The sequence below is a fragment of the Onychomys torridus genome, chromosome 3 (assembly GCF_903995425.1).
Source record: "Onychomys torridus chromosome 3, mOncTor1.1, whole genome shotgun sequence".
Lineage (NCBI taxonomy): Eukaryota > Metazoa > Chordata > Mammalia > Rodentia > Cricetidae > Onychomys > Onychomys torridus.
The window spans coordinates 51,838,275-51,852,087 of NC_050445.1; the positions used below are offsets into that span (position 1 = coordinate 51,838,275).

Here is a 13,813-nt window from a genome sequence, read left to right on the forward strand (position 1 = left end):
AGAGTGAAATGATGAATGAATAATTTCCAAAACAGCTTACTGGTTAAAACTAGTTTTTGTTAAGACATTATTAATTTTACATTATGATAAGATACAGCAGCTCATGTTATTTGTATAAACACAAGATTTCTGAGGCCAGCTACAATTATAGGATGGGAAAATATTTTTAGTTGCTTATATATAAATTATATTTAGCATCTGAACCTCAGACACTTGTACCTCAAAGAACACCAGGAATTTCACTAGACTTTAATCCTTTAAAGCCAATGGCAAAATTTAGGAATAAAAATTTAGACAGCTAATTTCTATAGAAAAGCCTGGCATTACATGCTTTTACGCTTCACAATACACGTTTTCTCTCAATTCTGTGAATGTATGGATTATCATCCAATAATCCACTGAACCATTCTACTAATCACATGTAGTGCACTGACATGCTAAGATGACATTATTTCTGTACTTAGGGACTCCTATAGAAAAGGAAAGTAAGGAAAACAAAATATTGAACAAAATTGTACTTAATACCAATGATGTGCTACTGAGTTCAAGGGAAATTAGTGTTTTGCCTGCAACGTGTGTCTGTGTGAGGGTGTCCGTTATCCTGAGCTACAGACAGTTGTGAGCTGCCTTGTGGGTGTTGAGAATTGAACATGGGTCCCCTGGTACAGCAGCCAGTGCTCTTAACCACTGAGCCATTTCTCCAGCCCTCTATACAATTTTTGTCTTTCAAAACATGGTAAAGACCTGGGAGCAGCATCAATCATCCAAGAGAGTAATAAAAAGTAACAGGCTGGTCCCAGACCATTGCACGATCCTCGGATTCCTGTTATATTCATATTTACTACTATGTCCTGAAAGTTCAGAGTGAACTAAAGCCAAGAGACAAACTTACTCAAGGCGTTAGAAAAGGACCAGAACACAATTAGACAGTACACATGAGATGTGTCACCATTACTCTGAGTAATGAATACACAAGTAAGAATAATAACAATAAATAACGAGTAATAAGTGAGAAAGAAATACAAGATCTCTAGGTAGTACAGGCTTCAAACTCTGAGTGCTGGGGTTAGAGAGGTGTATCACCACACCAAGCATTAGGCTCTGGTATTTTAGAGAATATAGAATATTAATCTAGAAACTACAAAAAAGGGAAAGAGCAGCTAAGGCACAATTTCTAGCTCTCTTTTAACTTTAACTTTTATTTCTTTCTTAACTGTTGCTACTGACCTAACTGTACGGTTTGAAAAGTAAAATTTTGTTACAAACTGATAATCTTGTCAACCCAGAAATTGTAAACTAAATACTAACAAATTATTTTTTACTAACAAGAAATAAATTGTGTAAAGCATTTTTGATCATGATCATAGAGATGACAAAATTTTGGCCTAAGGTACAGGGCAAGCAGAAAAAAAAATAGCAAAACAAACCCCTGCAACATAGGACCCAAGTGACTGTAGCAATGGGAAAAGAGAAGTAAAGAACTAGAGAGGGCTGGAGATATAGCTTAGTTGGTAGAATGCTTGACCAGCACACACAAAGTCCTGCCTTCACCTCCAGCAGTAAACCCAGCAGGATAGAGGAGCAGAAGTCCAAGGTTGTCCTCATTCTCACACACACTTCCCAAAGCTCAGTACCAAAAGTTGAAACCACAGAAGTGGACTACTTGGAATCACTGGAGAAGATGGAGGTCCAGAAGGAAAACACTCAAGGAGGAGTTGGGGGATGGACCTCTATATTTGAGCTCTATATCACAATTTCATATTCATGAAAGTGCTTTACTATACAATACAAAAATGACCCGAGAAAGAAAAACTTAAGAATTCTTTTTGGTTTGGCATTTCTATAACTTTGTAAAATTTACAGGGTCACACTACAACAAACTTTAGGGAACTTCACTGTTTCTTTAGCTAACTTTGCTTCCTATTGATAATGTGGCCAAAAGAAATAAGGCCATTAAAATCACAGTATAATCAAAAAAGCAACGGTACATGATTTTAAAAGGAAACATAATGTCCTAGATATTTTTCCCTTTTATTTGTTTGTTGAGACAGGGTCTCGCTGTGCAACCCTGACTGCCCTGGAACTCAGATAACCAGGCCACACTGGAAGCTGGGGTACCCCTGTTCCTCCTGCCTAGCCTCCAGGGTGCTGGGGTTACAGGCATGCACCACAAGGAGCTCTTTTTGTTGTTGCTTTTTGTAGGCTGGACTCAGAACTACAGATCCTCCAACCTGGGCCTCCTCAGTACTTAGATTACAAATCTGTTCTACCACACCCAGCTTTGATTAATTTCTAAAATGCCTCCTCTCATGGGGCCAATAAAAAACTACACAGCATTAGCATAAAATGTTCACATGTTAAATAAAAATAAGCTTCCTAGCCAGGCGGCAGTGGCGCACGCCTTTAATCCCAGCACTTGGGAGGCAGAGGCAGGTGGATCTCTGTGAGTTCGAGACGAGCATGGGCTACCAAGTGAGTTCAGGAAAGGCACAAAGCTACACAGAAAAACCCTGTCTTGAAAAACCAAAAAACCAAAAAAAAAGCTTCCATCAACAGATGAAAATCCAAGTTTACCAGTAGCCTTTTCACTAAGTATTAACACAAATTTAGAACCTGACACTACAAAGAACCTTTGCTTCCTTTAAAAAACAACAACAACAAAAACTGTCAACAAATTCAAAACCAATATATAAACCCAGGACAGTCCTACAACCAACTTCTAGGGAACATAATGCCATTAAAAATGCAAGTAAACCTTGGATTCTGACAAACTCAGGTTTAAATTTCACCTCTGCTACTTCCCTCCTACATAAGCTACATAAGGCTTTTAAAACCTTATCTTACTTACAGGTAAGTGGTAATAATGAAACTACCTTCCTCAAATTTAAGTTAAAAAAAGAAAACTATTTGTCTTATGTAGTAGGCACATATAAAGTACAGTATTATATACATCATAGTACCTCCACTTCTTTAGGACCTGCAACCTAGAACAGAAACTCCTAAAGTATGAAAAGTATTTAAAACTTACTCCTAAAAATCACAAGCAAGGAAACAACAAAGAAGCATGATTTAAGTATTGGTCTTAAAATATCTATCACCTTTAAATCCTCTATATCTGATCCCACATGAAACATCCTCCTCCTAAAGTAGTAAAAATCTACTTGGGTAATTCAAGTTTTCAAGAATGTTAAATTTTCAAATTACTGGTTATTTAAATTTAATTTAAAAGTTTGCCCATTGTTTTCTTAAATTAGAAAATACTGTCATAAATTAACAGTGTGTGAATTACTACAGAATATTCTTGCTCAAGTCACAAAAATGATGCTAAATTTAAAATTAGAATTCTCATTCGTTCCTAACACTATACTAGTAGATGAACTTACACACTATTCTGTGAAACTTAGTGCCCTGTGTGTCAAGAATAAGAAATCTTTATCATTTCTTTTTGAAAATTGCAGGCCTTTCCAACATGGCAGGTCTATATTATCTCCCACACTTAAGTATTCTCTCCTCAGCTATCTTTCTAGCCAACTGAGCTACTAATGATCATACAAAAGTAAACAAAACATAAAAATTCCCTTTAAAAATCTGTAACACTGCATGCAGTGCATTGTTATATTTTCAATCGCCAACTTAAAACTATTCAATGATACACACGTAAATACTGCACAGCAACTTCTAGGGTCTAGTTCTGTGGATTAGGGCAAATGATGTTGCTGTCCCGATTTTATTAATTTATCATCACTTTCACCAGGGAGCACAAAAGAAAGACATTTCCAAAAACAAATTCTGAACAACCCTAAGGATAAGGAGACAGAACCCTAATTCTGGCGCAACCACACAGTATAACAGAGGGTCCCAACTGAAAATATTCTTAAGAGTTTCTTTAACACCCACCTAGAACTGAGTATGTTCTGGAATTTAAAAACCAGGCACTCAGAGCGGACATTTCCAAAAGTACACCACACTCACATGTCAGTCAAGTTTGAAAACCGTCGTCTTTTCCAGGAAAAGTTCAAACTTAAAGAGTTCTCCTCACACGGCTCGCCCCTAGGTATGAGGTCTCCACCGGCGCCAAAGAAAACGGGCAAAAGTCTTAGCTCAATGATCAGATCTCGGATCACAAATGTGAGAACCTGGGTGGTGCATCTGGTCCCACTGCTGTCACAGCATTTAACACGCAGTAAAAGGAGTTACACTCGCTCTCCCTCTACAGAGTTGGTCCTATCAGGAGGATGGGATGTCACCAAATCTGCCCCAAGGGGAGCAGCAGCCAAGTTGAGCAGAAAACAATTTGGGGGGGGGGAAGAGGTGTCTTTGTGAACATGTACTGCCTTCCGGGGTACATGAGTGCAGCAATTAAAAAAGGGGAAAAAAAAAGGTAATAATGAGAAAAATTGATAAAAGAAACAGACGGCGGGGGAGGGGGGGCAGGGACGCAAAGGGGCGGGATGTGGAGACTGCGACCTCCAGAGGGAAGGAAACACCCTGAACAACCAGGAAGCACTTCGCGTCGGGGAGGAGAAACTGCAGGAGAAAGTGAGGGTCGGCTAAGCCGCTTCCCCCGCCCCACGGTGACAGCCCCAGGCCGGGCGGCGCCGCACGGCCCTCGACCGTCCCCCGAGCCGGGACCCCCAGGCCCGGGCCCCGCCGCATCCGCCCCGCCCCCGCCCGCGGCCGCCCGGCTCCGCTTCCTATTTTCGGAGCACACACCCTACAAGGAGCGGAGCGGAGCGGCCGGGCCTCGCTCACCCGGCTAGCACCCGGCTCGGGAAGCGGAGGCGTGCGGCCCACCAGCAGAGCACGCCCGGGGAACAGGCTCCGGCCCTCAGGCCGCGCCACTCGCTTCCGGCCGCCCTGCTCCTCACCGCCGCGGCGCCTACCTTCTCCTCGTCGGACAGCTGCTCCTCCAGATCCGCCATCTTCCTCTGGCGACAAACTGTGGCGCTGGTGGCGGCGGCGGCCACCTGACTTCCCCCTAGCCGTGCGGTCTTCCGCGCCGCGCGCCCCCGCCAAGGGAGGGGCCCGCCGCCCAGGCCGCCGCGCACGCGCCCCGCAGCCCCGCCTCCCGGATTCAGGCCACTGCGCACACGCCCGGGAAGCTCCGCCTCCCCCCCCCCCCCCCAGCCTAGGCCGCCGCCGCGCACGCGCCCCGGAGCTCCGCCCCCCCCCCCTTCCGGACGCAGGCCGGAGCCCCGCTGTGCGCGTGCGCGTGCGCGTGCGCGTGCGCACCGCCACCGAAGCCGGATTGCTATGGCAGCTTCTTCCCTCCTGCTCTGGTGCCGTTCTCGTACCCAGGGATGACCATATGGACCCCGTTGGCGACGAGTACATTCTGAGCCCATGACTTTGTACCCACCAAATCCTGAACGCTGCCAGCGAAATTGTGAAAAAGCTGTACCAATGAAACATGTTTAAATATTAGGGGAAAAAAAAAACCCTGTTGATTAAAAATAGGCATACGCAATCCAGTCCATAACTGGAAAATTACTCTTGATATTTTCATGTATTCGTCCAACAAATATTTATTGGTCTTTTATGATAGGAAGACCTCTGTGCTAGTTCTTAGGAATAAACAATGTAAGAGAAAAAAAAAAAAAAACCAAACAAACCCAGAAGTTAGGGCAGGCATTGTACTATTGGAAGGAAATAAAATGTTGCTATTTTGGATCTCTATCATCATGAACTGGCTGGCCAGAATGCACACAGGCCACCCAGTAAAATTTTCAGTTGCGTACAATCAAATTTTTATGGTAAATGTCCCATGAAGGATTTGAGACATACTAAAAACATTATTAATTATTTTCTTTCTTTTGTTTTTCGAGACAGGGTTTCCCTGTGTAGCTTTGTGCCTTTCCTGGAACTCACCCTGTAGCCCAGGCTGGCCTCGAACTCACAGAGATCCGACTGGCTCTGCTGGGATTAAAGGCATGCGCCACCACCGCCTGGCAATTCTTTTCATTTTTTACTGGATGTCTTTATTTTTATTTGCCAAGTCTGGTAACTCTACTACTAAAGCTTCAAGTTTACAAAAAAGTAAAGATGCAGTCAAAGCTGGCACAGGAAGAAGACTGAAGTCTTTCTAAAATTGAGTTGTCAGTTCAGGTGGCCTAGGTGGGACCAGAGAATCTGTATTTCTTACATGCTCCCAGGTAGGAGGAATGCCACTTGTCAGAAAACTACACTTTGTTTAGCAAGGACTTGGAGTTTAGCTGGGAGTAAAGACTTTAATAATTAGAAAGTGAGAAACCACTGAAAGCATTTGAACGGTGTCATGACATGAACAGAAACGTGTTCAGCGACATCATTCTGACAGCTGTGAGTAAATGACAGGGAAACGCTCTCTAAAGAGTTCAAATAGCTGTTTGGGTCCCAGAACACTGTCATTAAGTGACTTACTAAAGTGTTCATTTGCAGAGAACAGGAAAAGGAAGTAAGCTGACATGTTCAGGAAACAGCAAGTGTCCTGTTGAAGATAAACCTGTGGAGACAGTATGAAAGTGAAGTACAGTGTCTGGCCAAGGACCGCAGGAGCTACAAATCAATATCAGTTTCCTCTTGTATAGTTTCTAAGTCCTTGCTTCACTTATCACTCCCTGCAATTGTATGTGCTTAAGTATCACTGTCCCTCCAAACCAAGGTTCAATAATTTATCCAATGCTGCGTAGCTCCTACATGACTGAAACCTAGACATTTTATTCAATATCCCATATTATTTCCACTGTAACATCTTTCTCCCTAATGTCTCGACACTTTCCACAGAATAACATTTAATGGACGTGTTTGCTCTGGCATGCCAGAAATCCAGTCCACAGCACCTCTGTCTCATCAGCAGTATCTTTGGGACTCAGGGCTCCCCTCTAATGTTGTTCTGGTTTACTTGGTATGCAGTGTCTCATGCAATGGGTAAAATTTGCATAGTTAACTTACTAGCAGCCCCCCTCTTTAGAAGCCTCGCCCAATTCTTGTAACATTTTTGCAATAATTTGAGTCAGAGTATGTTTCAAGCTGTGGCTTTGGTGATATTTTACATATGGTTTCTACAGTTATTCAAAGAGCAATTAATTATGTAAAATGTCAGATAGTCCCTATGGTAATCTAATACTGGCTCTTGATACAGCTAAAGGAAACTACAGAAGTCAAATAACCTGTGTGTTTGGGGATATTTCAGTAGGTATAAATAGGAACTGATGGTTATATGGCTGCAGGATAAATGTGCTAGTATCCTTGCCTCTGCTGCCTCATAATGAAGAAATAAGCAAAACATTCCTTACACAGTTTTTCCTACATTGTCTTGAAATTTTTTTTTTTATATGTGCGTTGGTGTTTTCCTGCATGTATGTCTGTGTGAGGATGCCAGATCCCCTGGAACTGGGGTTACAGGCTGTTGTGAGTTGCCATGTGGGTGCTGGGAATTGAACCTCGGGCCTCTGGAAGAGCAGCCAGTGCTCTTAACCACTGAACAATCTCTCCAGCCTTACATTTTTAAAAATGACTTATATGCTTTTTAATCTAATTTTCTGTAGCTATGCTCAAAGTCAGTAGCTATATTTTAAGTTTATCATGAAGGTTGATGAGATGTTTCAGTAGGTAAAAGTGTTTGCCAATAAGCCCGATGAACTGAATTTGATCCCCAGAACCCACACAGTGAAATGAGTGGACCAATTCGTCCATGTTATCTTCCACCCCACACACATGCTGTGCCATGCACCTCCCACCAAACAGACAAATAAATGTCAAACTTATCGTGACCAGAGGTTACCTAATTTCATAGACTCACAATCTTGGGGGTCCATTGTTGTGCAGCAGTTTCTGCTGAGATTAAAACCCTGTGTCCGAGTCTGTCTTAGTGAACTAGTGGGCTGACTGGGGTTTTCACAGGAGTATGGCTGCTTCATAGTAGAACAGCAGCTGCATTAGAGGAAAAACCCCAGCAGGACAGCACAGGTAATGATCCACAGAAGTAGCACTCAGAAGGGTGTTCTGTGTGCAGACAGCTGATGCCTTAAGCGTCTCCTTTCTCCACTGTAAGGAACTGCTTATATAACATTTATGTGTCCAGAGCAAGATTTGTGAGTTTTGTTTACTTCTTGAATCTTGTAAATTTCATTACTTCCTGAGCCGTAATATGACTCCTCCTGGGAGGGAATGTTTCAATTCTGAGACTACAGCTACACAGTGGAAACCCTTACTGAATCTTGTAGTTAGAGAAATCATTTTTTTCTTCTAGATGCCTGTGTATCAACTTTTCTGTTGATTTTTGTTATATACCCAGTGCAGACATTCAGATTTTATAATTACTACCTTCTAGATTATTGTCTTTGTTCAGCTTCAGTTAATCTTGGGAAACTCACTCTGAAAACTTTCATTTTTTTTTTCATTTGTGATTGGGGATATTAATGGTCCCTCCCTCACTGGTCTGTTGTGTGGACTTAATGAGATCACAGGCAGTGTGCTTAGCACTAATACAGGTCTTAATGACGTTAGCTAATATCATCTTAATACCATTCTGCTTTGTTGAAGGCCATGGCCTGTGTCTTAATTAGCTTCTGGGATACCGAAAGTCTGGCACATAAGAGCCTGAAGAGAAGTTTTGTTGGAATGCATATCAAGTCATCCATTTCACACACTGGAGTGAGAATTTAAACATTGTACTCACAATCAAATGGTGGCTTAGAGTGTCCTAAAATGTAGTTCCAGAACAGATAGCAAACAATTTCCTAGAGACTCCCACATTAAACAAACAACAGCGCATATTCACCTGCCTCTTAACCAACTCAATGATTGACGTTTTACTCCTCCATTCCCCTGCCACTGGAAATGTAAATCTTCAGTGCTGTCACTGTGCCAAAGGAACCACAGACAGGTAATCCCTAATGTGATACTTTAGGGCAAATCAAGAAAGTATTAATCCGGTGGTGGTGGTGGTGGTGGTGGTGGTGGTGGTGGTGGTGGTGGTGGTGGTGGCGGCGGCGGCGGCGGCGGCGGCGGCGGCGGCGGCGGCGGCGGCGGCGGCGGCAGCATGCCTTTAATCCCAGCACTGTGGAGGCAGAGGCAGGTTGATAGATCTCTGTGAGTTCGAGGCCAGTCTGGTCTACAGAGCCAGTTCCAAGACGAGCTCTGAAGAAAAAAAAAAAGTATTAAAGCTTATCACTCATTATTTGGATTATTAATAGACAATATGTCAGGCATACAAAAAACATAGTTTACTCCTTCCAGACCCCATTCCCATTTCTCTTCCCACAAATAACCATATGGTGGTTGGAAAGAAAATGGCCCCAAAGGGAGTGGCACTATTAGGAAGTGTGGCCCTGTGGAAGTAGGTGTGGCCTTGTTGGAGGAAGTGTGTCACTGTGGAGAGCTTTGAGGCCTTATATGTGCTTAAGCCACACCTTGTGAGACAGTCAGTCTACTTCCTGTTGCCCACATATCAACAAGTAGCAGCTACCTCTCCAGCACCATGTCTGCTTGTACACTACCCTGAGCTGCCATGATAATGGGCTGAACCTCTGAACTGTAAGTGAGCCACCACAATGAAATGTTTTCTCATAAGAGTTACTTCCATGGCAATGTAAATTTGGGGCCATGAATGAAATCATATTAGATTTCTTACCTGGAAGGATGAAGCAGCATAATACAAATGAATACTGACACCAAATAAAAAGATAAGTCAAACATCTTTAAATTTGTGTTTGTAATGTCTCATTAATAACTTTTTTCTTGGGTGTCTGTGTGGAGGGGGTGGGAAGAAGGGGAGTGGATATAGATGCTGGGCAAGTGCATGTGGAAACCAAAGGATGACAGGCTGTCTTCAATTGCTTCTCTGCCTCAGTTGAGTCAGGGACTCTCACTGAACCTGGAGCTCACTATTTCAGCCAGACTGGCCAAGCAGAGAGCTCTGGGGACCTACCTGTCTCCACTCTCCAGCACGGAGATTACAGAGATGCTGCCACACGTGGTTTTTTAAAAATGGTTTTGGGAATCCAAACTCAGGTCCTCAAGCTTGTGCATCACTGAGCCATCTCCCCAGCCTGTGATCAATAACTTTGAAAAGTTTTATTTGGACTCATTAATAGCAATAGAGCAGAAAACAAGGTTGTCCTTTGTCTTCCCACAGAGCCACACTTGTCTCCAAGAGGACCAGTCCAAGGAATTGCAGTCATGTCTGCCAAAATCCCATCCTCTTGACTCGCTGGGAGTTCCACAGTGACTCCAGTAAACTCCAAAGTGTTTCCATGGCTGGCGTTCTCATGACACTTGGCCTTCCTCACTACTGCTGCTGCTCTGAAATGGGATGTCCCCCACTGCAGCTCTGATACTTTCCCTGCAGTGTAGGGCTGTGTGATCATGTCACAACTCCATCATCTGCTTCTCACACAAACACTGTTCTGGGCTACGTGGAAGGGCACCCATTCTCACACAGTTGTGTGTGTGTGTGTGTGAGTTGCTTTTGATGATAAAACACTATAAATGCTCTCACCAGATAACCTCAGAACACTTTCTATGATTTCCACACTTCAGTGCTCTTCTCCTTCACCTCATAGTATCTGTAATTTTTAGAAAGATTGCACTTGTGTTGGTGGGCTGCAAAGCACAGAACTGGGAGTCTGGCTCCGCAGATACTCTGGGTTAGATCTTTGTGGCGATATTTTGTTTGTGCTTTAACAAATAAAGCTTGCCTGGAGATTAGAATGTGGAGCTAGCCACTAGTTAACTGTAGAGGCCAGGCACACGTCTTTAATCCCAGCACTAAGGAGGTGGAGACAGGAAGTGATATGGCTGGGTGGAGAGGGAAAATAAGGTGGGAGGAGACAGGCACTCACCCTTTTCAGTCTGAGGATTCCTAGAGGAAAGGCATGTCTCTAGTGGCTGGCTCCTCTGCTTCTCTGATCTATCAGCTTTCACCCTAACATCTGACTCTGGGTTTTGATTATTAAGACCAATTAGAATTTGTGCTAGACCTTAACCAATACCTGTCAGAACACACACACACACACACGTCAAAATCAAACCAATACCAGCTGCTTTGCTTCAGAACAGGAGAACTCAGACATATAATTTACACTATTTTATTACTAGGCAAAAGAAGATATAAACTCACAAATACTACTGCCTAAACGTATTTCTTAATCTGCTACATTGCATACCTTGTGACTGAAATGTGAACTTGAGACAGATTACAAAGCAAATAGTATTTACCTTTGTCAATTTTAAGTATGCAATTTTTTTTTTCATATGAGCTTACAAAGTAATAGGTTTCTTTAGGGTATTTTCATATATAATTAGTTTTAGTTGATTTTACCCCCCTTTTAAATCTAATTCATAATACAGAGAGACAAAAGATAAGTAAGTGTTCATGTGATGATTTTCATGAGCTTTTGGTCCAATCACTTTTTAGGTGAGCTGACTTATTTTAGGAAATGGTTTATTTATTTATTAAGTCAGCATACAATGTGATTTCACCATGGGTTTTTCATATAGTGGAATGATGGGTTTCTGTAGCTAGAGATTTCCTGCCTGGCCCACAGTCAGGACAAATCTCACTTATCCACCAGTCCCACAGTCGCTCAGCCCAACCAAGAAAGCACACAGAAACTTATATTGCTTACAAACTGTATGGCCGTGGCAGGCTGCTTGTTATCTACCTTTTCTATCTTAAATTAACCCATTTCTGTAAATCTATACTTTGCCACATGTCTTGTAGCTTACCGGTGTCTTTACATGTTAATTCTCATGGCAGCAGCTGGTAGTGTCTCCTCCCAGGCTTCCTGTTTCCAGCCTTCTCCTCTTCCTTGTCCCAACTACCCTATCCTTTCTGCCTGGCTACTGGCCAATCAGCACTTTATTTATTTTATCCAATCAGAGCAACACATTTGACATACAGAACATCCCACAGCAGGTTTCACTGTAGCATTTTCATACATATATGTCACTTTGCTCTTATTTATCTCTCTCCTATCGTCTTACCCCATCCGTCCAATTTCTACCTTTAAAAAATGTATTATTCTTTGACCAGTTCATATATGCATATATTTCAGTTGTCCTCTCCTCCACTATATGTTCTCATCCCCTGCCGACTCCCTGCTTCCCAACAAGTCCACTCCCATTTCCCCATCATTCAGTTCTTTGTGTTGTTGTTTTGTGAGCACGGAGTCTAACAAGGGTTACTTACATAGTCACCAGTGAGGGGTTATTCACTGGAGCACTGTCAACTTGTCCTTTTGGTTATGAGCCTTAGCCATTAAAGGCTGAGCTATCATCTCTCCATCCCATACCCAAGAACACAAACAACTTAACAGTTGTTCTACTGCTAGGGATGGGGTGGGGGGAAGAAGGACTCCCATTACCCCAGCAACCATTAATTGCCAGTAGCTCCATAGGGAGGGTGGAACCTTATGAGCCTCTCCCTGCTCCATGATAGAGTGTTGATGAGTCCCAGCTGGTGAACGCTTTGTGCACAAAATAACAGCCTCAGCTTTCATACGCTCGTCACTTATGTATTTTCCTCAAGAATGTGTCTTTTTATACCTTTGATCCATTTTTCATCTTGGTTGCATTCTTACTAGTTGAGCTTGAGGCCTAGTTTTCAGAGAGTAGTTCTAGAAATTCTTTTCTTTACTAATAGAATTCTATAAATAAAACTCATAGAAGGTGATCCTCTCACAATCGGTTTAATAAGCCAGCATTGCAGGGCATGCTTTAGGCAAATCTCTCCTGTCTCTGGCCTGTGCTTCCTCAGCACTAAAGAGAATTGTTGGGTTTCACTTTCACTTCTCTTGGAGATGTGATAATGACAGTGAAACAAAGGAGAAAACCTTGCACACTTACCAAATTTAAGACACATTTCTCTTAAGACATTCCAATCCTCTATGTAGACAAAATGCTAAAAATGTTTGTGTTAATTGTAATGGAAAAAAAAATCTGAAAGTTATGAAACACATGCTGTTGCCACTTTAAACACCTTGAATCAAGACAACAGCTCCACAGAATTGAATTACCTTGCAGTTGTGTGTATAATGGGACCTGTTTTGGAAAGCAAAACGGTGGTTCACCTCGAATAGCTCAGGAGAATTCACTGTAGTTCAGATTTCTATGCTCAGCAAGCAGGAAGCTGTAACAGATCTGACAGGGGAACAAAAGACTGACGTTCACGTCTCAGAGGAGGCCACACTTCATGAAAATGATTCCTTGTTTGGCTGTGCTTATTTTCACATGGTAAGTCCTTGTTTCAGCTAAACAGAGTTTTGGGGAAACAGGGATTCTATGTCTTTAGAAACTGTGTGTGTGTGTGTGTGTGTGTGTGTGTGTGTGTGTGTGTGTGTGTGTGCAAATTCAGAATTGTTTTTGCTGGTTTCAGAAGTCTATTAGGAGATGTGAAAAGGCTTCTCCAGGCTTTCTTTGGCTGGGTGGAGAGTGGTCAGGGTAGAGAGTAAAGAGAAAGAGGGGTGTGTAGTGTTTCCCTTCCTGCTCTGTAGCTCACAGAAAAGGGAAACTGGGGTTCTCAGGCTGAGCAATCGAAACTACAGGCAAGACTTAGGGTAAGAGCAAGGCCTTGCACCAATGTAGACAGAATTTTGAGCATCTAGAAGTCTTTAACTCTAGTTCATGCAAACCCTAGGCACCTGGAAATCCATGCCCAAATGGGCAGAGAGGTGTCTGGACCCATGTCCAGGTTGCAGGATGAAGAGAGTAGGACATCGGAAACACAAGGACTGAAATGAGAGGTTGAGGTTGCTTGAGCATTTGTGAGAGAAGTCTTCAGTCACACTTTGGTTCAGTTTTTGAAAGTGTTTTCTTTGGAGATGGATGTAGC

General features: G+C 42.8%; 1 protein-coding gene across 1 annotated transcript in view; it reads right to left on the reverse strand.

The window, feature by feature from the left end:
- Window positions 1–5,045, reverse strand: part of Capza2 (capping actin protein of muscle Z-line subunit alpha 2) — a 42,590-nt gene extending 37,545 nt beyond the window's left edge. The window contains exon 1 of the mRNA XM_036181644.1: window positions 4,884–5,045. Within this exon, the coding sequence (XP_036037537.1) occupies window positions 4,884–4,922 (39 nt within the window). The 5' untranslated portion in view covers window positions 4,923–5,045. The remainder of the gene's footprint in view (window positions 1–4,883) is intronic.
- Window positions 5,046–13,813: the final 8,768 nt, after the last annotated feature.